The 24,842-nt window shown below is 35.3% G+C and overlaps 1 protein-coding gene across 2 annotated transcripts in view; it reads right to left on the bottom strand.

Moving 5' to 3' along the window:
• ORC5 (origin recognition complex subunit 5) overlaps positions 1–24,842 on the bottom strand; it is a 68,818-nt gene that overhangs the window by 30,633 nt on the left and 13,343 nt on the right. For both annotated transcript variants that reach the window (XM_074168780.1, XM_074168779.1), the window contains exons 7-12: positions 22,354–22,402; positions 21,716–21,806; positions 19,388–19,440; positions 17,909–18,021; positions 14,268–14,315; positions 7,499–7,609 (exon numbers count right to left, since the gene is read on the bottom strand). In XM_074168780.1, the coding sequence (XP_074024881.1) occupies positions 7,499–7,609; positions 14,268–14,315; positions 17,909–18,021; positions 19,388–19,440; positions 21,716–21,806; positions 22,354–22,402 (465 nt within the window). The remainder of the gene's footprint in view (positions 1–7,498; positions 7,610–14,267; positions 14,316–17,908; positions 18,022–19,387; positions 19,441–21,715; positions 21,807–22,353; positions 22,403–24,842) is intronic.

Raw genomic sequence — 24,842 nt, 5'->3', positions numbered from 1 at the left:
ACCAGTAATGAGAATGAGATAACCCCACAGACTACGGTTTACATTCCATCATTTCTGTCATTGGGAGGCTATGAAGCAAAGGTCTTACGACAGACTAGATAGAGAGGTATCAATCTTAATAGTTCCCATGAAGAAAAAAGAAAAGAGAAGAAAAAAAGAAGCTTTTAAAACCTTTTCCATCCAGTTTCTTTTTTTTTTTTTTGTAAAAGCAAATGCTCCCCCTGCAAGAAACGATAGCAGGACCATTCTGGGGATGTCAACTCCCGTGCCCAGACTGGCTTAAGCCGTGTAATGTACTTTCCTCTGAAGCAAGAGGAGGACAGTGAAATGCAAACAGTCATTTGCAGATTAAATCAATAAGGCAGAAGCAGAGGGCTGATGACATCCTCTCCTAATTTAAGGCTACAACTCAAGAAGTTATAAAAATAGGGAAATACATGAGTGCATGTTTCTTTATATCTCAGAAATGAAATTTAAGAAAATCTACATTTTAAATCTGCATTTTCAACCACAATCTACAACTCCAAGAGACAGTTTTACAGTCATCTCACTTCTGAATGTTCACTACTTAATACTCAGTAATTCAACATTTTAACACATATAAAATAATTATTCAAATAAATCAACATTTTTGTATACAACTATTCAAATGTCTACCTAATTTTGAGGTACTGCTGCTCCGTACTGCCTAATTGGTGTATAACGCAAAGCAAGACACTCTCCAAATTCAGATGAATGATATATTGTAATTATGTCTTGAATCAGCTTGCAATATTACCTATGAGATTAAAAACCATAGGGTTTTTTTTAAACATTCAACAAGAAACCAAGAAATCTCACCACAATATAAACTTAAATCATGAAGTTTTGAATGCTAAGCTCATCTGAGAACAGGACAGAACTCTCTCTATATATATACTCTACCAACAAGTCGTAGGTAAGTTGTTTTGTTCGCTAAGTTTGTTTGCTACAAACTTCTCAATTATTTCAGGTAAAATTTTAGCCCTGACTCTACCTGGTTATCCAGAAAAAAGACAAGCACAACACTGGAAGTTTTACAGTGAAGGGGAAGCAAAGAAAAGTGGTTTCAGAGAATAAAAAAGCAGAATCAGTAGGACCTTTCATTTTTCCAGCATTTCGTTTGTTTTCAAGAAGACTAATGACAAAAAATGTAATCTACTTATGCCCATATAACCAGTACAAGAGCACGTTCTATGTTTTTCACATACTCTAAAATAAAAATGGCTCCCGCTTATCTTCTTTTTGCTTCATAATAAGGCCTCTTAGGGAATAACGTAACACAATACACATTTTTAACTAGACCTTTTTCTCTGGAAACTCACCTACCTGCTCACTTTTCAATGGAGAGCGCATGTTAAACACTCTAATTGGGCCTGGTGTAGAACGTTCCTATGAGCAGTCCCCGCAACAGCAAGGAAAGTTGGAACACAACACAGGAACAGCTGATCTAGCAAAACCGAGTAATTTTCATTCTGCCAAGAGTTGTCAAATGTAGAATGGAAAACTTAGTATTTTCAAACATTAACACAATCTGGGCTTGTAGAAGCAATTACAGTGTTTTCCACTTGAAAAAACTGTGAGGTTGTCAGCATTCCTCTTATCAAAGTTGCTACATCAGGGGGATCTAACATAATGCACTAACAGAGTTAGTCCTACAATCGTGATGTGGGGATCTGATGTCCAGAAAGGTTATACCATAATAAAACCAAACCCTTCATCAAATAACTAGGTAACAAAACCAGGCATCTTTCCAATCTTGCAATCAAAATTTTACCATAGTTGGCAATATACAAAAAAAAGGAAGTTTAAATATCAAAATCTCATTTGGAAAAAAGCAAGATATAAAGTATGCTTCTAGCACAGCAGGGACCAAGAAATCTTGCAGGTAAATTGCCACACCCTGTTCCAGTTTACATATATAATACTAGCTATTCCTTAATCTACCATGTAAGGCGGACAAGAAAGCAAGACAAAAAGAAAACAAACCTCTCAGACTTTTACGCTTCAGGAAAGAGCACTCCCTCCCCCCACCCTCCCCCCCGCCTTTTAATTGAAGGAAATTACACTCCTCTGGCTCCCTCCAGCTGGAAGCATGCTATGTACATCAGTGTTTTTGTGTATTTCTAATAGACCCGTATCATATTGGCACTTAACACACTGTTCTAAATCTCGTATCTGCAGACTTATTCTAACTTCAGATAAAAAGCTCTTGTTCTGTGGCCAACAATTTGCAATGCTGTTTATCAGTTTGCCAGACTGGAAAATGTTCAGTTTGTTAACCTTCACTCCAGATTCTTACACATTTATCACTACATTAGCTTTAGGAATTTGTGGTACTTTTAGGGAACTTAAGATGCCTGTCTTAGATCCAGTATCAAAGAGATAATAATGCCTAATAAATGAAATATAGACTATGATATGTAAGATACCTGATGTGTAACAATATATCCAGAGATAAATAGCCTTTGTAGAAATGTTTCCCAATGCAATATAATCAGAAATTAATTCTAACTATACAACTACTTGAAAATATTTGTTCAATATAATGAGTAACAGTAAAACCAAACCCGATTCTGAATGTACATAGAAACCAAACTTAAAATATGACCCAACAGTCTAATGCATTATTAAGAGTGAAAATGCAAACAGAACTGAAGTTACTGATCAGTTACGTATTCAGTAATTTTCAGCTATTAGTGTATTCTAAGAAATTATCACACCTCTCTTCATAATGTCTTTCCAAACACTCAGGGATGAATTAACAAGAATAAAGTATGCAAAAGTATGCAAGACAAAGGGGTTAATTTAATTTTACCTAGTATAAATAACATCATAGCTCAAAACTGCAAGTAGATCTAGTCAATCCTCTTTATGAAAAGCATGTTTCACAAGGAAGCAGAAGCAAGAGAAAACATCTAGAAAATGAAAAATGGTTAGGCGAACTGAACTGATTTGAAGAAGCAATTGAAAAACCTTTTTGGTAAAGCAAAAAGCAAAATTTAACTTGTAAATCATAACAACAAAAATATCTATTTGCTTACTGGTTGTGATATGAAATTAACAGCCCTTGTCCCTTTCAATGTAAAATGAGCTGATTTAATTTAAATCAGTGTTGATAATTCTTGCACTACATTTCATACATAAATTCTCTCATGTGTCCTATACTAAGGCACGTTTTTATAAAGAGAATAATGTTGCATTTCTGTCTAAATGTGGGAAACCTAAAATGAAATACTACTCTTCCACAAACCAGAACTGAGTAGACTCTCAGAACCTTTGCAAAATGCCCCAGGCACAGAACGTAACTGCCCAGCGGTGGTGGCAATATCATCTTCAATCTGTTAAATTATTACACAAAAGTTCATCTGTTGAAATTTAAAGATCTTGTCCTCTGAAATGGTTGCAAAAAAATCAATAGTGTTTTAATCTGTTATCTCTTAGTTTAAAAAACAAGCAAATAAATTCAAACAAACAAATTCAGTGACATGTTACAGTAACACACAATGTGTTAAAAAACAGTATCATGACAAATTAGAACTACTAAAAAAACAGTGAATATTCTGGAGGAAAAGGAGCACTCAAAACCTCTCAAGTGAATATAGACCTATATCTCATGTATGTAGTGACATCAGTCTAAAATTAAAAAAAAAAAATAATAAAAATCTTACTTTACCTTCCTCTCAAACAATCCTCACTAGGCATGTGAAAATTTTATTTAAAAATAGCACAAAACTAAGTGAAATTTCAATTTTTAAGGGGGTAACTGAAAAAATTTTCATTTGCAGAAGTAGAAATTTGCATGTTTGGTTTTATTCCCTGGTGCTACTCCCCTGTACTAGTTAGAATTTTGGTTTTCTTCACTTTCTCATGTAACTCAATTACAGTAAGAAGTTACAGCAGGAAAAACTTAGTCTCATATCAATTGCAAAGATCACGCTTCGGAGAGGAACACATTAACTTTTTGTTTGAAAAAAGTATGAGACCATTTTCAGGACTAATTAACATTAAAAGGCAAAAGTTAGATTAACATTCAAATTTTAACTTGAAATGGCATTTAGTAAAAATGAAACGTTTTCAATAAACAGAAAATTGAAATTTTGCTGCTTATTAGTACAGAAGTTTCATTTTTGAAAAGCTAATAACCAGAATTTTCATGTGAATGGAAATTATGCACAGAAACAAGAAGCAATAAGAAATATCACAAAATCAGCAACATGACAGATCTTAAAGCAGCTGCTCGTCCTTCTTGAATCTTGACTGAGATTGTTGATCAACTTTAAAGCCAAGGCATGCTATTTTCTGACAGTACATGGGGAGAATTAATAAGTATTTGGTTCATGTACAGCCCTTCAGTTTACAAATTAAAAAGCCCATAAAATTAATGTTGAATCTGTTAAGAAGCCAAATATTTGATTTAAAACATTTTAAACTTCTGCACAATTCAATAATGATTTTCATGCTCTGCACACAAACAAGAAAATAAAAGCTTGTGGTATCTAACAGCAAAATGTATTGATACTGCTATGGATAAGCCAGCTCCTAAATATTTACTTTATTTGAAAAATATATCTATAGAATAACTAGTGGCAAAAATCAGTGGAATATATATTGGTTTAAACTACTCAAGAAAAAATAAAAAGCAATTCAGTATTATGCATAGATTAAAATACTTCCAAAATCTGTTGTATTTTATGTTCTTTTACATTAGACATTTCAATAATTTTTAATTAAAATTTAATATAAAAATTGTTTTCATAATTAAAAAAAATTTAAATTTATAAAATCTTATTTTGGTATAACCAGATTTAATTTCAGCTTCTTCGCCCTAGCCCAGTTAAGGTTTAATACAATCTTCATATATCTTTTTATATCTTTATAGCTTAATGGGCATATATTCAGAAAAATAAATAATTACAGCTATTCTTTGATAACACTGCCATCTAGTGTACACTCTAAATTAGGATGAAGCACTTATTTGAATTTTTTCAGTCTGCAATTTAGTCTAAGGGACAATTACACTCCATGTACAAACTATGTGTTCAGTACTACTCAACTGTGCATTGGAATGATGACATTTTTTGTCTTATGCATGTTAAATACTAATTTTGAAAATACAGGGTAAATTTCAGTTATATAATACATTCACATCTTAAGTATACCAAGATGGTTTTGATAGCCAAAAATAAGAGAATATACAGCTAACATCCTACCCACAAATTTTACTATGTAGTACTCCCGGTCTTATCGCCATTCCCTTTCACGTTACTTGAATAAATTACACTGAAATTTGCTCCTTGAGACTAAGTTCAGGCAAAGCTCTAAATTTCACACTTGCATTTGGACAGACAATTGTTTTGCTTTTTTCTCATTCTTTCATCTTATGCCTTAACGGTTGCACTCTTTCCATCGTAAAAAAAAAAAAAAATTGTTGAAAGATCACAGTGACAGTATCTTCAAAAGCTTGAAGAAAGGCAGAGAGAAAGAAAGAAAGAAAGAAAAAAAGGCTTAAAGCAAAAAGTACCTTTGTGGTAGATCAGCAGCAGATTTAAAGTACAAGTGAAATGAACCTGATCACTACTTGGATTGTATCTTATTTTCTTCTTAGTTTCTGTAAGTCTCATAAGACTCAATTTCTTGCTGAACTAAACCTAGATTAATCATTGTTGATAAACTAACATCATTAAACAAGACAACTGCCTTTTGCCTCAGTATTCTGAGTTTCAGCTTCAATACTTTGTGTCTTAAATCAAAATATGCACTACCTACAGCAAAACACAAACCCAGCATCCTGTAAGGCAAGGGCTGTGACCAATACCTTGACTGACAGACTTCCCAGTACAGTGAATTAAAGAATCAACATAACATTCATAAAAAAGCAGTTATCTCAGGCTACATCTGACAATAGCCAGAAAAAAACCAGAGGCGAACAGATATAGCTGGCCAAATTTATGCATTTTTATGAACACTAAGGTCCCCATGTTTTTTGTACTCCAAAGTTGCTGTAAGTAGCTACAAGGCTGCAGCCATCATCCAAAGTCTGGTCAGAAAGTGCCTGCTTCAACAACCTTTGGTGTCCCTTCATATGGCATTTCGCCATATGAAACTTCACATAGCTTTGAAATACGCAGAGAGTTTGGTTTCCTTCTAAAAGCACACTGAATTCCTAAGGTGCTATGAGATGACAGAAGAAAATCAAGAAACAAGTTCGGGACGCATAAACATGTCTAAACTTGATTTTTTCAGTCACTTTCTGAACACTTCTGAAAGGTAATCCAATGGCCACTCAAGGGGGTGCAGACTGTAAACTGAAAAATCACTCATCTGATTACAAAAAAGTAAATGCTTGTATTAAAAGATTTTTGAGGTTGTTGCCTAATAATTTCTCATGCCTCAGATCATATAATAACCTTTAACTAAAGGAGAGAAAACATTATGTGAAGGTGTAAGTTGCTTACTGTATCTGTAAAGCACCTGGGTCCCCACCAGTATTAACAAAGATATTCACATACCACCGATTAAATAAAGCACTGCAATTCTCTAGCTCTTCTATTGCCTGATTTGACAATATGTATATTTATGGTTGGTTATTCTACAAATTTGGGAGATGAATTTTGCCAAACATTTGCGTGAACACTAAACAGCGATGATTAAAGTAGTAGCAAAATCGTTTAGGCATCTTGAGCATAAATTTCCTAGAACTTCACAAGAACGCAAACATCAGATTTAAATAATCCTTGGTTAAATTTGAGATCTAGCAAGGAAAGGCAGAAAATATTTCTGTAAGTAAAAGCTAAGCACAACTGAACACAGGAAAGAAATTGAGATCTTCTAAAGCAGACATGAAAGATCTAACAACCAAGTTGACAACAGAAAACTATCTTTACTTATACAGAATAGGTATTTACACTTGACAAAACCGGAGCTCTAAAGCAAACTCTGGATCTACTTAATTCTGCTCAACTCCATAGTTATGCTGCCATCTAGCGAAACGGGACACTGACTCTCCTTTGCAAGACTTAAAAGTTCATCCAAATGAAAACCGTTATCCCCAAGATACACGTATCACAGCAAGTATCTTTCACCTGCAAATACCTTATTCTTCCCTCTGCTCCTTCTTCACCATTACATTTTTGTAACCTGCGTTAATTGTGGCCATAAAACAGTGAACATTTATACACATAACTTGAAATGCAGACAGGCTAACAGACTTCAATGAGAAGCCAAGGAACTAATCAACAAAGACCACAATCTGGGATTAGAAAAAAGGTAGCTATTAGAAAGTTTCAGACCATTACACAGATAATATCTTGAATTCGTAGCTGGTAATACAGATAAACATTACTCTGAGACTTCAATTTAAATTACTATTGTGGTTTTCTCATTACATTTCATTAGAATGATGACTTACAGAAAACAATGTAAAACCTTTTTAAAAATTCCAGGCAGTAAAAAGGAAACAAAGAAAGTACACACTTACCTGGGAAAATATATTTGCAGTTGGAGCGACTCTGTTGTCCACAATACTGTATAATATTGCTAACAATCTGTCCAGGGGAAATGGCTTTGGCCCAAGGAGGTGATTGCTGGTCTGTAACAGAAACAAGACTTTTCAATCCAATAGACATTTCCTTGAGCACCACGAGATGTTATTCTCCCTTCTTTTTAGTCTCTGGGAAGGTACTATAATTCACAGTAGACTTTCATACAGCCTACTTATATATTACGGAAAACACTGAATACATGCCTATTGATCAAGATAAAGATATAGACCCAGAGCTCTATTTAACGTGGCAAGAGTTCAAACTGCACAATAAATAGGAACACTTTTGAGCTATAACAGAGAATCTGATGCCAAAATTCCTGTCACTAGATTTATAGATTTTCTTGTCCTATCAAATTACCTTGCCCAATCTAAGGATTAAAGAGGAAAGACTACATTTTATCAACAGTAAGACAGGTTAGGCTTCTTAAAAGCACACAGAATTTCTAGCTACCAAAAAAAGGAATTTTAAAGCTTTAGATTTATTTTATCGTCTAGACAGTCTATAAGCCACAACCACTTACTAAGAACTGCACATAACAGTAGTTTTTACAAATCTATAAAAACATTAAACAACTTTTAAGAATATTTTTGTGCGTTTTGCTTACTGAAGACAAATACTTTACTAACATTTACATTTTCAAAAGGCACGAGAGGATTCTGCTAACCTATCTATATATCCACTTTCTTTGAACCATTTTAGCCAAAGCCTCTTCTCTTTCTCTCACAGAGGCGAGAGGTGCGAAGTCACAACAAGAGTTCCTCATTTTAAATGCCACACTAAACAAAATCAATGGCTTCAGAAACAGTGTCAGTACAGTAACACACTCCCATTGCACTCTACAGAGATCTAGTCAAGGGAGCCAGAAGAACCCACTGGTAGATGCCCAGAAGCCAGGTGGCAAATGACTCTAAGCAGCCTGAGAAAGTCCTCTCTGAACAGCGCAGGAGCTTTGCTGGCTGCTGTACTTGGACACCTACACTCACCTGTCTCACCCTGCAAACTCAACAGGGCCATGAAGATGATTAAGGGATCAGAGCACTTGTTATCCAAGGAGAGGCTGAGAGCACTGGGATTGTTTAACCTTGTGAAAAGGTGTCTCAGAGGAATTTCATCAAAATACCTGATACGGAATGTAAAGATGATTGAGGTAGACTCTTCTCAGCAGTACCCAGTGAAAGGACAAGAGGCAATGGGGAAAAATTGGAATTTGGGAAACTATATTTAAATATAAGAAAAAAAACCCAAAACCACCAAACATTTTTGCCCTGAAGGTAGTTAAATGCAACAACTTATTGGCTAGGTAGGTTGTGGAGTCTCTAGCCTTGGAGATACTCAAAACTCAATAGGACATGGTCCTGAGCAACCTGCTCTAGGTGACCCTGCTTGAGCAGGGGGGTTGGACTAAACCAGAGGTCCTTGTCCACCTCAGCTCTTCTGTGAAATTTACTTTCTAAAAGTTAATTTAAAAAAAACAATAAAAATCAATCAACTATCTCTGGAGAAATAAAATGTAATTAACTGCTCATTTTTCCAACAAAGTTTTTGAGTTTTTTATATTTCTGGTTGATATATTTTTAGTTTTCATTTTCTCTTTTATACCACAATGAAAATGTTACCATTTTGATACCAAAACCCAAGAAAACATTTTTGATCAGGAAATCAGAAACGAGAACACTTCCACTTACTGCTTTACATAGGAAACACCTTTACTACTTTATTTCTACTTTCTTAAAATACACTCAATCATAGGATAATTCCAGCTGGAATGGACCTCAGGAGGTCTCTAGTTAAACCTTTCCTGCTCAGAGCAGGATCAGCAAGGAGGTCAGGCCAGGTTGCTCAGAACTTTACCAGTTGAGTCTTGGAAAACTCCAAGGACAGAGACTGCACCATCTCTCTGGGAAATCGGTCTCAGTGCCTGGCTGTCCTCATGAGAAAAAAGATTTTCCATATACCCAGTATAAAAATCTCATTTGAGCTTACGCTCTTTGTTTCTCACCATCTACCAGTGTATCACATAGTCCTTGCATGTACAGGCTGGGCTGTTTTAGACCTCCCTTCTCCAGCTTGAACAACTGCAGTTCCCTCAGCCTCTCCTTGCAGGGCAAGTGCTCCAGCCCCTGACCGTTTTGATGTCTCTGATGAACTTGCTCTGGTTTAATTGATGTGTGTCCTGTACTGGAGGGGGGCAAAACTGGACAGAGTATTCAAGAAGCAACCCAAAGAGTGCTGAGTGTGAAGATCCTTTTGTTTCCTTTTAAGTTCGTATTTCATTCTTTGACATCCAGTTTCCTTATTTGTCGCTTACATTGCATCTTACAGCAGAGCAGTCAAGATTAAAGAGGCATTTAAAAAAAAAAGCTTGCTTCAAAATGCTTTTGGGAAAGGACACCTCTCAAATATACCAGCAGCACCTCTATGGCATTAGTCATCAGCAACACACAACCACTCATTCCTTCAGCAAAACAAAAAGGTATTTCCAATACATGTTTTAGCTTTTCAAATCCAGGAGGTGTCCCCAAAGCTACCTCTTGTCTAACAAAGAAAGCAGCGTGAAAAGTATTTGAAACGTAGTCAAAACTTTAGCACAGCACCCTCAGTCAGAACGCAGGTATTGTATAACTTATGAACTTATAACTTATGTACAATCCTCTGCCCTTCTGCTTCTAAACATGCCCGTTCTGTGAAGCATATTCTTTATTATCAACAGAAAAAGTCAACAAACATACAGCAATTAAAATGGGTACACTCCAAGCAGCTAGTGAGAACAATTAGCATGTAGTAGTCTCTGAAGTTGTGTTTAGTACACAGTTACTTCGCAAGTTTTTTGTTCCTAGTATTACCAGCAATCTGCTTAGACTGTTTTGAATTTAGAAATTATTTGAGAGAAATGCTTTCTTCTGGAAAAGCCAAAAGAGTTAATTCTAATAGAGTGCAACTTCTAGAAGAAGCACTTCATTTTTATTTCTTCAGCAGAAATAAATTCCTGGAAGAAGAGGAATGGTTTAGAAATTCCTCCAAACAGAACATAGTAAAGAACAAGATTTGTAAAAATCTTCTGCAAGGAGCTAAGGCAAAATAATACATAGGACAGTATTTATAAAATCCAAGGGACCTCTCATCTCCCTTCAAAACAAAGACAGTTTCTACCTTCAGAAAACCTCTTGAGTAAGGTTTATACTTATCAAATTAACTCTGTGTGTCCTCTATCTTCTTTCCACCTTTGGCAATACTCTCATCTAATATTTCAAAAAGATTTTCCACAGCTGACCCTACCCATGCTCATGCTTTTCATCTACATTCTCAGGGTTCCAGGCTCCCACTGTTTAACTGGCCCAAGTCTTTCACCATCCCACAACTGCAAACCAAGTATTCACATTCCAAAATTTCACAAACAATAGTGTGAAAATCAAGTGTTCTTTAAAGAGTAAAACCTTTATGCAAACTAAATTACTTGCACAAAAGGGGAGAAAGTTCTTAGCCTCAGTTGGCTGAGTTTTCAACGTTTTTTAACATATACTTATAGACAGAACTATACTTCTCACTTTTTTTAGCAGAAAGCATTTCTGAACTTGCCTGGTTGCTATACAAATGAATCACCTTCAGTTGTAAACTAGAAATTCTGATACAAAACAAATCCTAGACTGAAGCCGAACAGATATACTGGACAAACTCTTTTCCAATAAAAAAAAAAAAAAAAAAAAGACACCAACACATCTGGTCTTCCGGAAGACTAATGTCTGAAAAAGCATACTCCTGCAAAAGCAGCTTCACCAGGAAAATAACTCACTTGTCACTAAACTGGAAAAACATTGTTCCGGGGCAACCATGCAAAGAACCCCAACAAATTCTGCTGTTATCAGCAACAAGACAATTAATAGAATGATAAAGTCAATTTTTTCCCCTCATTCACAAGATTTTTTTTCTAAAAAAACCACATGGCCCCATGGCCTCTGGACTGAACACTGTTAAGAATCAAGAAACAGATTTTTTAGCCTGGCTGTACCTAAACTTTTAAGGAAGGATTTATTTCATCTAATGTTAGCTTCCTGCCAAGGAGGTATGTACAGCCAAACTAGTTTCCTAAGTTCCCATTATAGTCAGTAGAAATCTAATCAATACAGTTTATGGTGCAATTCATCCAACTGAACGTAGAACCTACTTTAGTATGAGGCGATTCACAGCCTACACTTCAATGACTGCATCGGCAAGCTCTGCACTCTCTATAAAAAGACACTAGCTTAGATGCAGGCACCCACTTGGAATTCAGTGAATCTGATCTGTAAATCAGTCTTTAGACAAGCTCCTCTGAGTGAAGGTATACTGATACGAGTCATCACACCAACTGAAGCAGATGAGCCTTTACTTATAACACTACATATGTAATCCTTTATCACTATATTTCAGTTTCCCTCATTATAAAATCATAGTACCAAAATATGCAAGTTTACATCTGCGTGATTGTATCTCTGTGTAAATATTTATAAAGGCCAAAGTATAACAAAAGTAACACAGGTCTGGAAGATCCCCTTTGGACCTGCAGTCCTATTCCCCACTCTCAGAGCTACCATGCCTCAGAAACTTTCAAAACCAGACTGTGCTCTACAAGCAGTTTCAGTTTCTGGCACCAATACTTCGAGCAAAAGGGTCCTTATCTGTAAACTATAAAGCAACACATAAGCAGAGGACCAGTGCTCTGTAACTAAAATCGAAAGGTAGTATTGAAATGCCACAAAGTTCCCGTCCTATTTGTTAATCCCCAAGACACACTCCTGTTTCTTGTACGCAATCAGAGTTTAGCGTAACACGGGCAACTCAAGAGACATTTTCTGTTAACCATACTTGGTTTACTAGGATTACGAAGTTCTAATTCTCTTCAAAGTGACAGTAATTTTTAATACAACAGAGAGGTGCAAGAATTACATCATTTGCAGTCTTAGGAGTCTTTCCCCATTATGCAAGTTACTTGTTAGAGTTGGACAATAAACAAAGCTTCTTTAACTGCACACGTCTAATCATGCATTCAGAATATCAGTTCAATGCTTAGGTTGTAGGGTAAATGTAAAGTCTACAAAATAAGAATTAATCTAATTTAAAAAGTAACTAAACTCTTACTCATTTTTTTGCCTATTAATTTTTTTTAATTGTTTACACTACATTTGTTTGCATTTGAGTTACTCTCATTTACAGTTCTTTCCTTAGTACCTCTTTCTGTTCTGTTTTTGTACCTAGTCAGTAGCATTTAGTTTGCTGCAGAAAAAATAATAAAATGAAAAAAAAATTATCAGAATTCAGAAGAGCTCGCATAATAAGTAGTGAACTCAGATACAAGGGCATTTAACAAACACGACACAAGAAAACCAGCTCTACGGTACAGTTAAGGTGATCAAGACCTGGGTATTTCTTCATCAATTCTCTATTTTCCCATTTCTTTTACGTTCCTAGCTTTACCATCTCATCAAGTTGGAAATCTATTGCCAAGAAAGAATCCTGTCGAGGATGCAAGAAAAGAAGCGCATTTTGGTCTAAGATACAATAATTATTCCTTCTCCTGAAAATTATTTATCAACTAATTAAGACATGGAGGTATTTCAAGAATATAGCAGTCCTGAAAATAATTAAATGGTCTGGAAGTTCTCAGGAGTTCAGGTGCCAGGGACAAAACACACAAGAGGTCTATATGTACATGACACATGCATTCAGAGATTTCAGAATTCTTATAAATGAATAAATATTGACCTAGCGGTGCAACACATTGCAATGTTGAAGCAAAACTATGCTCACTTACACTTTCACATGCAAAAACCGCACCCCTACAGAAATAAGAGAACTTGGAAAAAAGACTTTGGATAGTCAATGACTCTGTCCTCCTGGGGGGGGGGGGGGGGGGGAGGGAAAAAATAGGGAAAAAGCTATAGGCAGTATCAGAAGTGAAGGATTATTAGGCTAAGTACCACAGTAAATTTTTTCTCATATTATTTACACTGCCTTTAGCAAAGAGAAGAAAAGCATATAATGATTGTTTCAACAGGGATTTAGCGCTGTCTGCACTGCTCTTCATTTACAGATTTGTTTAAAAATAAATCAATAAGTTAAAAGTGTTACAATTTCTATTTATCTTTTTACATTGTAGTTATAAAACCAAAGCAAATACAGGTATTTGCTTTTCCCAACATATCACGCCTCTGTCAGTAAAAACTAGTATACCTCCACTGAAATAAATTATATTTAGCTATTTGTAACCATGAAAAGGTTAGTTAATAGTCTGATGGAATCCTAAACAATAGACGGGGGTGAAAATTTTCCAGGCTTCAACCCAAAAACTTCAGCTCTTATACCTCACTGCATCACTGGGAATTAAAGTGACTTGACTTTCAAGACTACTAACCACCTACTACTCTAACACCTTTGAGAGAAATTCTGGTATCTGGCTCTTCCATGTATGATGTCCTTTAACTAGCTTTATTATGTACATTTTGTTATATACAAAAATATGGCTTTAAGAGACAAATTTACGCTACAGTTAAATTTCAATGAAATAAAAATGTGTGTATCATACAGAAATTTCTACCATACAAAACAAATGCAATAATTGTAATTTATGCAGTTCTGTTGTTTCTACAGTAAACGAGGCAAAACCAGCAGTACAGTAGGAAGAAAATATTTGTCGCCAAGCTCAGCTTCGAAGGATAAAATACATACCTTTTCATGTTTCTTCATAAAGTTGGTCTTTCTAATTTTCCCATGATGCTGTAAGCAACAGATAAGAGCAAATATTATATTTAAATTATTTTATGCTCCTTCTATAGCGAAGACAGAATCAAAACAGTCAACAAAGAATCATACACTACACTACTACTACTACATATGGTAGTATGTTAGTCTGGGTCTGCTTCTTTACTATACCTCCAGTATTTGCTTCTGATATTACCAGCAATCCTTCTTACTAGAATCCCTAAAATTACATTTGCTTACTTCTTCCTTCATTGTGTCCCAAGTGTTGCAATCACAAAATACCCCACCCTAATATTTTTTGGTGACGTGCATAATTATTTTTTCTGATCTAATCGGGCACTGATGAGAAGAGGCAGTAAAAATTTGTTTTTAATGTGACTTCATGCCACCATCCTCCTTCTACCCTCAGTCATCTAATGAAAAAAGACAGATGCTTCATTTCTTTCTCTTTCTAGAGAAGTTTAAATGATGGCCACTTCATTTTTAAAATGTATCCATGCATAAAATCCATCTGAATTTTCATCATTTATCTGCTCCATTTTAGAATTCTGATGGCATGCAAGTTGGCAGAATGACAAACACGAAGTAAATCAATACAATACAAAGACAGTTCAAGGTGCAGGAGCTAAAGGACAAACAGAAAAGGAGGAAAGAAAAAGAATAGTAATTAAAAAAAAAAGAACATAATTTAAAAGTTTTAAAGCAGCCTTAAGAAAGGAAGGGCTGTCCAAAGAAAATAACAAGCATTCTTGGATCTCAACTGACCATGTGAGGGCAAGACAAGGACACAAATATAGTAAACAAGAATGAATGAGTAGAAAAAGCTAAAAAAAACCAAAGAAAGCGAGACATGAAGGATGACATGCATAAATGATGTAAAACTTGTGGAGATGTGGATAGTTACCATAGTTAAGTGCCTTAAATATAGTTAAGTGCTATTTCTCAAAATATCACCTGATAAGTTTTTCCACAGCCTTGAGAGGTATACTTTATTAATAAGTACACCCTATAAGCATGCTCAATCAATCAGTGAAAAAATATCTCTAATGAAGGAATTCTTTTTTCATTTTAATGTTTAAAATCTTGTTCTTAGTATTTGTGGACCTCAGTACTCAGCCATGTCAAGAAGATCTCACAGTCAGTAAGTGTGGCATTTCCTGACTAACTTCTGAAGAGTTAGACAGGGCTATAAATTTCCTTTAAACAATTTGCCAGACTAAAGTAAATTAGTTCATTCAATTAATACATATCACATACTTAAGAGACAGCAAAGTAATCTTTTTTTCATGCCTCAAAAGGAAGAGCGCTGTGATAATAGAGGCCTGTTGGAGGGGAAAGGGATCAAGCCTGAGGTTACATGGCATGCTAGTGATGGATCACAACTAACTGCATTCATGCATTTTAAAGGTTATGCTGGGATCTCCATATGGTATATTTAAATTATATCAAAAGTGTTTCAAAGCAAGTGAGCAGGTTCTCTATTTCTGTGCAACCACAAAGAAACACATGAAATTCAGAGCTGGTTTTCAATTATTTTTTATTCCTGTTTTTTATTAAAATGATAAATTGAACACTTCATATAGATTGCTATTCTTTTTTTGTTTTAAAGACTACCTTTCAAAACCAACTTCATATTTTTCACTTAATCTACCACAAAGCTCTTGAATTTTCACATAACTAATAGCAGCACTGCCAATTATTAATTCATTGCTTTATCAGGCCGTTAGCATTCCAGCTTGCCACAAACTGTGACTTTATCTTTAGCTGTAGTATAGCCCAGCACCCATACCAGTAGTCAGATTAGCAGCTCATCAGATTAGCAGCTCAATGACCATCTCTTTGTTTGCATCCCTTCTGCTGTCTAGCAGTCCTTACGTTAAATCACTCCAGAAGATACTTGTCTGTAATCTGCTCCAAATCTGACTATAAACCTCAACAAAACCATATTCTATTTTTACAGTCCACAGGACTCATAAAAACATTCAACTTGAACACTCTCCCAGAAGTGTTGGTTTTCCACAATTCGCCTTAGCACCTGATGCGGGGCTAATTGCTATCACATGATACACACAGCAAGAATGGTAACTTGTCCTGCTTTGCCAATTCTTGGGAAAAATCCTTAATATCACTGATTGAAATACCTTCACAGTCCCTGCTTCAAAAACCTTAGCAGCTCATGTTTATTGTAAAAAAGTTCAGTAGGGGTCATGTGCAAGAGATGAAAATAATATCAGAGATACTAAAAAAGGAGCAAGGAAAAAAAGTAAATTGAGAAGGTTGTTCAGACAACACAAACAAGACCGATGTGGCACTTTTTGGTAACATGCTCTACTGACTTGACTCTTGTAAGCTTTCCTGTTTCTTTGAGTTCCAAGACTGATATAGAAAAACCTGGGAAAAAACACTTCTTCAGCAAATAAATCTCTGGCAAAGAAATTGTTTTGGCGAAGCGAAAAGAACAAAGGTTGCCCGTAAAGAAAACTTGTCAATCTGCACTTACTACAAGTAATCCTCCACACTTCTCAGGAAAGCACAAGACAGATGGGTGAAATACCTACAGCTTTCAACGTAAGATCATACCAGAAACACTAAATCCATATTTAAGTTAATAATGCACTAGTAAATCATCACTAGGAACTGCAGTAACCTCTCAAAACAAGAGGAAAGAAGAAAACAAGCATATTTTTATAAATTTGTCTTGTTCTCATTTTTTCAATTTTTCACACCTATCATGAATACCATACATTTATACACACACACACATTAATACATACTATAATAATGTAGAAAACTTTGAAGTTGGTAAAATGCCTATAAAGCACAATTGCCCAATCACTTCTCTGATATCTGTCTTCCTGTCTACATTTTGTCAAATTAAGGCCTCAAAAACAATGCAATTAGGTAGGTTGAGGAGCACGGAATCCTGTGTAAGAAAGAGACAGACTACAGACTGTGGTACTACAGCATTTATTTGCAGCATGACCACAACATAGCCCAAAGAAAAAAAAGAAAAACAAAATTCAACGTGCCCATGGCAAGAACTTGGGGAAAATGAGGTTTGGTCCATTCATCCTAAAATGTGCATTACCATCGCTTCAACACAACACATGCCAGCTAATGGAACCACATCTTCTGCAAAAGCAACTGTTTGTAAATGTCTGTTTCAGAAGCTTGAAATTGTACAAATAAGTTAACAGCGCACTATGTCATTTTACCTCAGTAAGGGCTAACTCAGTGAAATACACTGTTGTGGTTCATATCTTACTTCGGAAATTTAAGTGTGGCTTATACCTAAAGACACTGCAGAAATTCCACTAAAATCTTTAGAAAACAGAGCTGTAACACCTAATAAAAACAAAGCACAATCCTTGTGCTGTAACAGTGTTAATCATGTTTTGACATGAAGAGGAAGTTGGGTTTATTAGACGTTAATAATAACTAGGTGATCATTGCCAGTCACAATATGTGATACATAGAAAAACTGCTGATTAAATCACATGAACCACATGCAGAAACAGAGCTCAAAACAAAGGGAAGAAGAGTTTTAAACTAGAAAGTTCAGTGTGCAGGAATCCAGTAAGCAGCACTAAGAAAAAAAATCTCTTTACCTTAAGAAAGAACCTCTTATCTGTCCTCACAGGATTGTAGGAGGCAAGGTAAGCAGCTATTAGAAGAAATTTGGAGTAATAAGGAAGTTCTACATGTGTATGTGCAGAAAGTCCTATAAAATAAACAAAGAGTTTATGAGTCACCAGAAACCACTCTGAACATCCACAAACTTCAAATTAGACTTGTTTGCATTAGTCTTTTCCTTTTCTCCTGTTCTATTCCTTAACTAAGGTGTGCAGCTCCTTTCAACCCCATTATCACAGACATAAAATCTGAAAGGCACAAAGCTAAACAAAACTAACATTCTGAACTCTTTATGGACTCATCACAGAAACTGTATCTTAAGCACCAGAAAAATTCATAAATCACTAAGGTGTGATCTCCTGCAAAAAAATAAAATTCCAGGCTAATTTCACTGAAGGTAATTTTTCCAGCAAACAGAGCAGATGAAGAGATTTAGTTAAATACCATTACAAAGCTCTTCTCCAAGACCCAGGCAAACAGCTCAGCCAGGAACTGGGCTGGCATGGTGGAGGAAGAAGCAGTGCTGCACTTCTGAGAAACAGTTCAGCATCTCACAATTTCCAGCCACTATTTTATTCCTAGAGAAAATGTTTTCAAAATTTTAAACTTGATCCAGTTGACCTAGCCTGCTACATTTATACTTCATTAAGATTAAAGTCTCACACATTAAAACACTCAAGAACTACAGTCTACTGAGTATTTTCCTTCCCTCTTTTTACTTTTACTTTGTAATTTTTTCCCCTTTACATTCTCCTGCTCTTGTCACCATAGTGGTTTCTTTTGGACAGCTTATGCATATGAATTGAATGATTAAACCACCTGACTTCATCGGTTGTCTAACTACAGAGACCACTAAGGGTCACCTCTTGTGCCTTCTTTGCTTACAGGTTTTCACTTTAACTGTTTCTTGTTCTGTGAAATATCTGTACCCTTATGCTTTAATCCACAAATATCTGCAAATAACGATCAAGGAATTAAACATGCTTAAAAGTTAAGATTCAGAGCTCCCAGTGTGATGAGAAACATCCCAGCTGATAGCTAGTAATAATTTCCTCTCACCTAGGCACAAAAGGACAGCAGTTTTAGCTTTCATTTACAATCAAGAAACTATTTCATATTGCATGTTCATTACAAAATGCAACACCAAACAAACTACACAATTTAGTTTAATACAGAAATATCTGTTCCTATCCCATTCTTCTGGTCTGCTAATATTGCATCATGCAATTGCTTAATCACAATCAATGCATTTGCTTAATTACATCCACAGTAAAAATTTTTATAATTGCTTTTTAGGCATGTTACTATCAAATGCTATTTACCAATAAGACAATTTTTCCTACATAATTTCCTATATAATTTCATTCACACATTATCAGATAACAGTGACCAAGTCAATCTGGAAAGTACACATTTCACATTACAAGCCTCTACAGAGTTACTGTGTCCAATACCTTTCAGCTGCCCAGGTTCTCCATCCTCACGCTGTAAGCGCTCCCACTGCGAGCTAAAAGGCAGATAATGCAAATATATAAAGATGAAGTATTTGTTAGCCTTTTAGAGAAAACTACCTGCTTGCTATATATATATATATTTTAATTTCATGACACTGGCTAGGATACAGTAAGACAGTAATCAAAAATACCACGTCTTACTACCTTGCATGCAAGTTTCAGTCATGTGCAGGCTACGCATACTTAAAAAAACTGTAGGAAGTAGTTATAGTAAGGTATAAAAGTGAGTACAAGCTAATTGTAAAATACCAATTTCTTACCATCCAACTACCACCAGTAAGCAAATATCAATAGTGTTCTAAATTTCAAGAACAATGCAGAATTGGATAAAAAGTAAAAACACTGATAGTTTTGATTATTTTTTTATCTGCTTAATAACTGTTTATGCTAGTGAGCACAATCCTATAATTACTTCATAATGTAATTTTGAAGTCTACATAAAAAACAAAGCAATATTCACTCTTCACTGAAAACCTTTGAAGACATAAACATGGAACATTTTGTCAGTGAAAAATGTCTGCAAGTAGTTTGGTGTTTTCCTAAACAATAGCAAAAATTTCACTTCAAAACTTCCCTTAAGGAATGACATCGTTAGAGATGTCATGATTTTAGATTATCATTTTATATATCACAAGGGGATAAAAACACAGCTTTGTTAAAGCACCAGTGATTTTATTTTTTGTTTAAGTTCTCTATGAACAGTCCCTCAACTAAAATCCTGTGATTTACTTATCATGTATTAGGGTTTATCCGCCATAAGCCATAAAACTTATGAAAACAATTTAATGAGAGCTGATATAATACTCAAATTTTAATGAATGATTAATGAAATTATAAATCAGCAAATTCTTTATCCAATGTCTATTTTACAGGTAGAAAAAAAGTTTCATTTTCATCTCAGTTCAGCCAGCACAACAGCTGATAATGAAGTTCTATTGCTATAACTTACAACCTGAAGAAAACCCCAGAGTAATTACAGTTCTGTGGCCAGAAAAGATGATACGGTCATTTTAATTCCTCAAGCATTTACTGATACACAGAGGGAAATCCTGGAGCTATTATGCAGAAAGCTGAAATTTATTACAAAAAACCCAGTAAAGCTAAATTTATAATCAAAGAAAACTGTAAAGAGGGAAAACTAGTTATTAGTAAACAATCCATAAGCTATTTTATATCATAATCTTATATTACACCCTAATTATAATAGGCAATTACACAATATAAAAAGTCAGGAAGATCCTGAGTAGACTGTGTAATGAAGATCAATATTGAGTAAAAATACGTTTGAAGCAAATAGAATAATATCTCATTGTACAGTGAAGTCTAGCTTATATAGAACAAAATCAATTCTCTTTTTGAAGGAACAATCATTTCTCCAAAACATTTAGCAAAGATTTCTACTATACACCGAGGTTCAGTTACCAGAATACCCTATAGCATCAATGACATTCAAAGGAAAGAAATCATTATGTTTGTATCAAGATAAAGAAATCAAACACTACAGAATTATCTCTCTTCACATCGTGTAACATCAGAATCACTCATCTTAAAGACAGAGAAGACATTAATCTGAGCAGATTACTTCCACTAAAAATGAACACCACCATCTTTTTTCTAGCAATCCGGCAACTTAAGAAAGACATAAGGAATCTAAAACCATACCAAGAAAAACTCAGCCCATTAACAAGACACGGGCTTTTAATGCTGTTAAAAATGGTAATAAGAAAAGTCTTGCCATTGGACAAGAAAACAAGGGGTCAGAAAGCACAGTAAACGTACAAATCTAGATTTACTAAAAGCTAAGGAACACAGATGTTCAAAATCTGTCACGTCACATCAGAATCTTGAGGCTTGCATGCGTCCTTGGTACAGTGAAGATTTGCTAAGTCAACCTTACAAGTGTGTTTGAAACTGTACCTGTATATTCTGGTGATAGATTCCCATGCTTGGCCATTACGTACATGACAGAAAACAGATCTATCTGCATGACCACCAGTGAGAAAGAGAACACAACCTGCTGCCAGTGCTTTATTTATTCAATATTTTATATACTACAAATACGATTTTGTTTAAAAATTCCCTCCCGAGATACCCTATTTCTAACCTTATATGGCAAGAAAGAAACGCACATTAAAGAAAAAAAAATTATATCTAGCAAAACAGAAACACTAGCCATGAAACATAATTGGAAGAGTAAATATTTAGAGAGCAAGCTCATTGAAAACAGCAGCATCAACAAAACAAACAGGCCTTCGCCCCCCAAATTACCTGGATATCTCCCGGAGATAAACAGTCTGCATTGCCTTCTTCAAATGAGGTTCAATATTTTTCCAGAGCTTGCGGGTGTCACGTTCATTTGCTGCACCAAGCCAGAATAAACTTTGTTAAACATTTAACTCACACAACACTACAACTCTTGTCTCTGACACCTGAACAGCCACAGGCATGACACAGTAAGTCTAACACCCTGACTCTGAAATGCAGTATTAGAATGATGCACCATCTATGATTTGCAAGCACATGGTACCACGCAAGGCTGCTTCTCTGTAGTTATTCTGAGATACTGTGGGACAGTTTGGCAGAACCTCTGCTCTCATTTTCTCTTCTCAGCCTTGACAGAGAAATGACTTATCCCATTACTTTGCGGAAGTCCTGGTGGTTGAGTGAGGAGATATGTTTATAGGAAGGAAGCAAGTTTTCATGGTATTTCCATCTCATTCCCATAAAACACCACCAACAAACGTCAGTTACTGCTGCAACTACTGTGTGCAACTGGAATAAGCAATGCTGTTGTGACCTCAGAAATGGTCACAACACAATGAGGATCAAAGCAAAGTCCTCCACAAAATCTACAGGGGGGCACCTGCACTCTTATACACCTGCTTAAATTAAAGGCAGAAGCCTACCTTCTCCGCTGACCACTGGTTCACAGTATTTAGAAAAATTGAGCACTGCCTACAGAAAATAAGAAGTACAACATATTAAAAAGGTACTATATATTTGATCTAGCTACAGAACGTAACAAGCAGTGTAATTCATTACTTTGTAAAACCACTGAATTACTTTTCAGTCAATAATTATGCCGCTTGCTTCAAAACACTGTACTGTAAAATGTCACAACATTTCTGTAGATTAAAATACAAACAGAAGTAATCTATCAGGTTACTTTGTTTTGATCTCAGCAGAATCTTTTCACTATACTCAGAGGCTGCATTATTTTTTTTAAGTAACACAGTAATTAAACATTATAATTGCAATAAAAAAAATGTATTCATCAACTTTTTTTACAGATAAAACTTTCCATTTCAGGAGCAGTCCAGCATGTTTAAAAGTAGGCCACATATACTTACACAAGCAGAAAATATTTAAAACAAACAAAAAATAACCACCAAACCCTGCTAACACATTCCATATTCAAAGAAACTCCTTTTGCCTAAGGTAAGATTAAGAGATTTTTGACAAGGTTGTAATCTAGATTTTTTTTTTCTAAAATCGTTAAATCAATATCACACAGAATTTTATAAAATAACAATTTTCACATTTCATACTCCTTTTGTGCTACTGCACCTTATTAAATCTAACGTCCACATATAAAACTAACAAAATTCCAGAATGTCTTATTAGTAAACATGCATAATAACATACACATTAAGAGTCTATATTAGACACGGTGGAGTTGTCCAGAAGCCTACAGGCAGTTGTATGTGTCTGTCATTACCTTCTACAAGAAGAGACTTTTCAAACACAAAAAGAATTCAGGGTCCAGTTATGCAAATCTTTCCATAAAGTTGGTAATTCACACATAAACAGTGCATCTAAAGCTAATGAAATTATTCTGATAAGCAGAGCATCTCAACCATATGTCTAGAAGAACAAGTAATCCCAGTTCCTATTTGTGTCTCCATCAGATTTCAGCAATATCATTTAAATATAGGAACAGTTCAGTTAAGCTTAAGTTTAGCTACATTTTCCTGATGGAAGGGCAGGCAGGACATTCACATCATCTCACCAGCACCGATTTGTTCACTGACCATAACCACTGACCACTTCAAACTTGTAAAATTTCCTTGTACACAGTACAGCTATTTATATAATAATATGATGAGCAATAATTGTTATTGCTATTCAGCTTTTCTTACGCGAAGGTCACAGTCAAGTAGTTTTTATTGTTCTTCTGTTAGTTTGTCTGCTATCACATTCTTCAACTGATATATGGTTAAAACTCTTCTTTTTCAAATATCTTTAATGCATTTTTGTTCCCTCAGGCATGACTATATTGCAGGAACTTTGACTTACATATTGCATTCTTAATTCCAAAAGAAAGGCCATGAAAATATTTATGTCAACCCTTACTTTCTCTAGAGTTCTACTTCTACTCTACTTCTTAATTTGAGCCAAATTAATATGCCATGTTTCTGTAAAACTGTGCAACAGATCTGGCTTGTAGTTGCTTGGTTACTTTAAAATCCTCCACAGGAGGCAAATCAAGTGAAAATTTTACACTCAAATAATATAGGAAAATTTTTCAAATTTTCAGTTAAATTTCCCATAAAGTTGAAGTTTAAAGAATGTTGGGCGGCAAGTTACATTTAATAAACATAGGAAACAGTAGAACTTGAGGCTGGATGTGCTGAGACCACGTAATTGAAGTTAATTTCTTCATATGTTGAAAGGAACTGTCTGGCACTCCACTGCATAGTCCAGGAAACAAACACAACAGAAGGCTATTTTTAGGGATTACAGAAGTCCATGAGAGCAAGAAGGTAGCATTAGGAGCAAAGTCACATAACCACACGAAAAAAGAACTTGAAGAGAAAAGAAGCACAGTGAAGCCTACCATTGCCTGAAAGAGTAAAATCGTTAACTATTACCTCCTCAGACTGAATTGCAAGCAAACAACAACAACAAAAAGATCATTAACCAAATCTGTAATGGAGTTGTCCCTCAAAAACTGCTGCAGTTGCAGCAATTGCTTCCACTATACTTATCAGTAGGCATAAAAGGTTTCATCACACTTATCTCCTTATCCCAACAAGTGAAAATAGGTAGCCTGGTCTTCTCAGTTACTCTCTGATATCTAGGAACAGCTTGAGCTCAAAAACCCCAACAGAAGTTCTAGGCTGGTTGAACCACATGCAGACTGGCATCTCATTAGCGCATCTTTTGTTGCCTTTGACCAGACAACTACATAGCAATGAAAAACTTCACAGCCACCAAAAAAATTTCAACCTTTGTTATGGACTTTTACGGAAACTGCATTTTCAGCTAACACGTTCTTAAGATGGCAGATTTACACTACATATAAGGAAGAAAAATTTTACGCTAACAGTGTGAAACACTGGAACACCATTCTCCCATCCCTGGAAACACTGGAGGTCAGCCTGGAGGGGGCTCT

Source organism: Numenius arquata, chromosome 2, assembly GCF_964106895.1.
Source record: "Numenius arquata chromosome 2, bNumArq3.hap1.1, whole genome shotgun sequence".
Taxonomy (NCBI): Eukaryota; Metazoa; Chordata; class Aves; order Charadriiformes; family Scolopacidae; genus Numenius; species Numenius arquata.
Note: the sequence above shows the minus strand (reverse complement) of the source record. Positions and strands in the feature narration are given on the sequence as shown.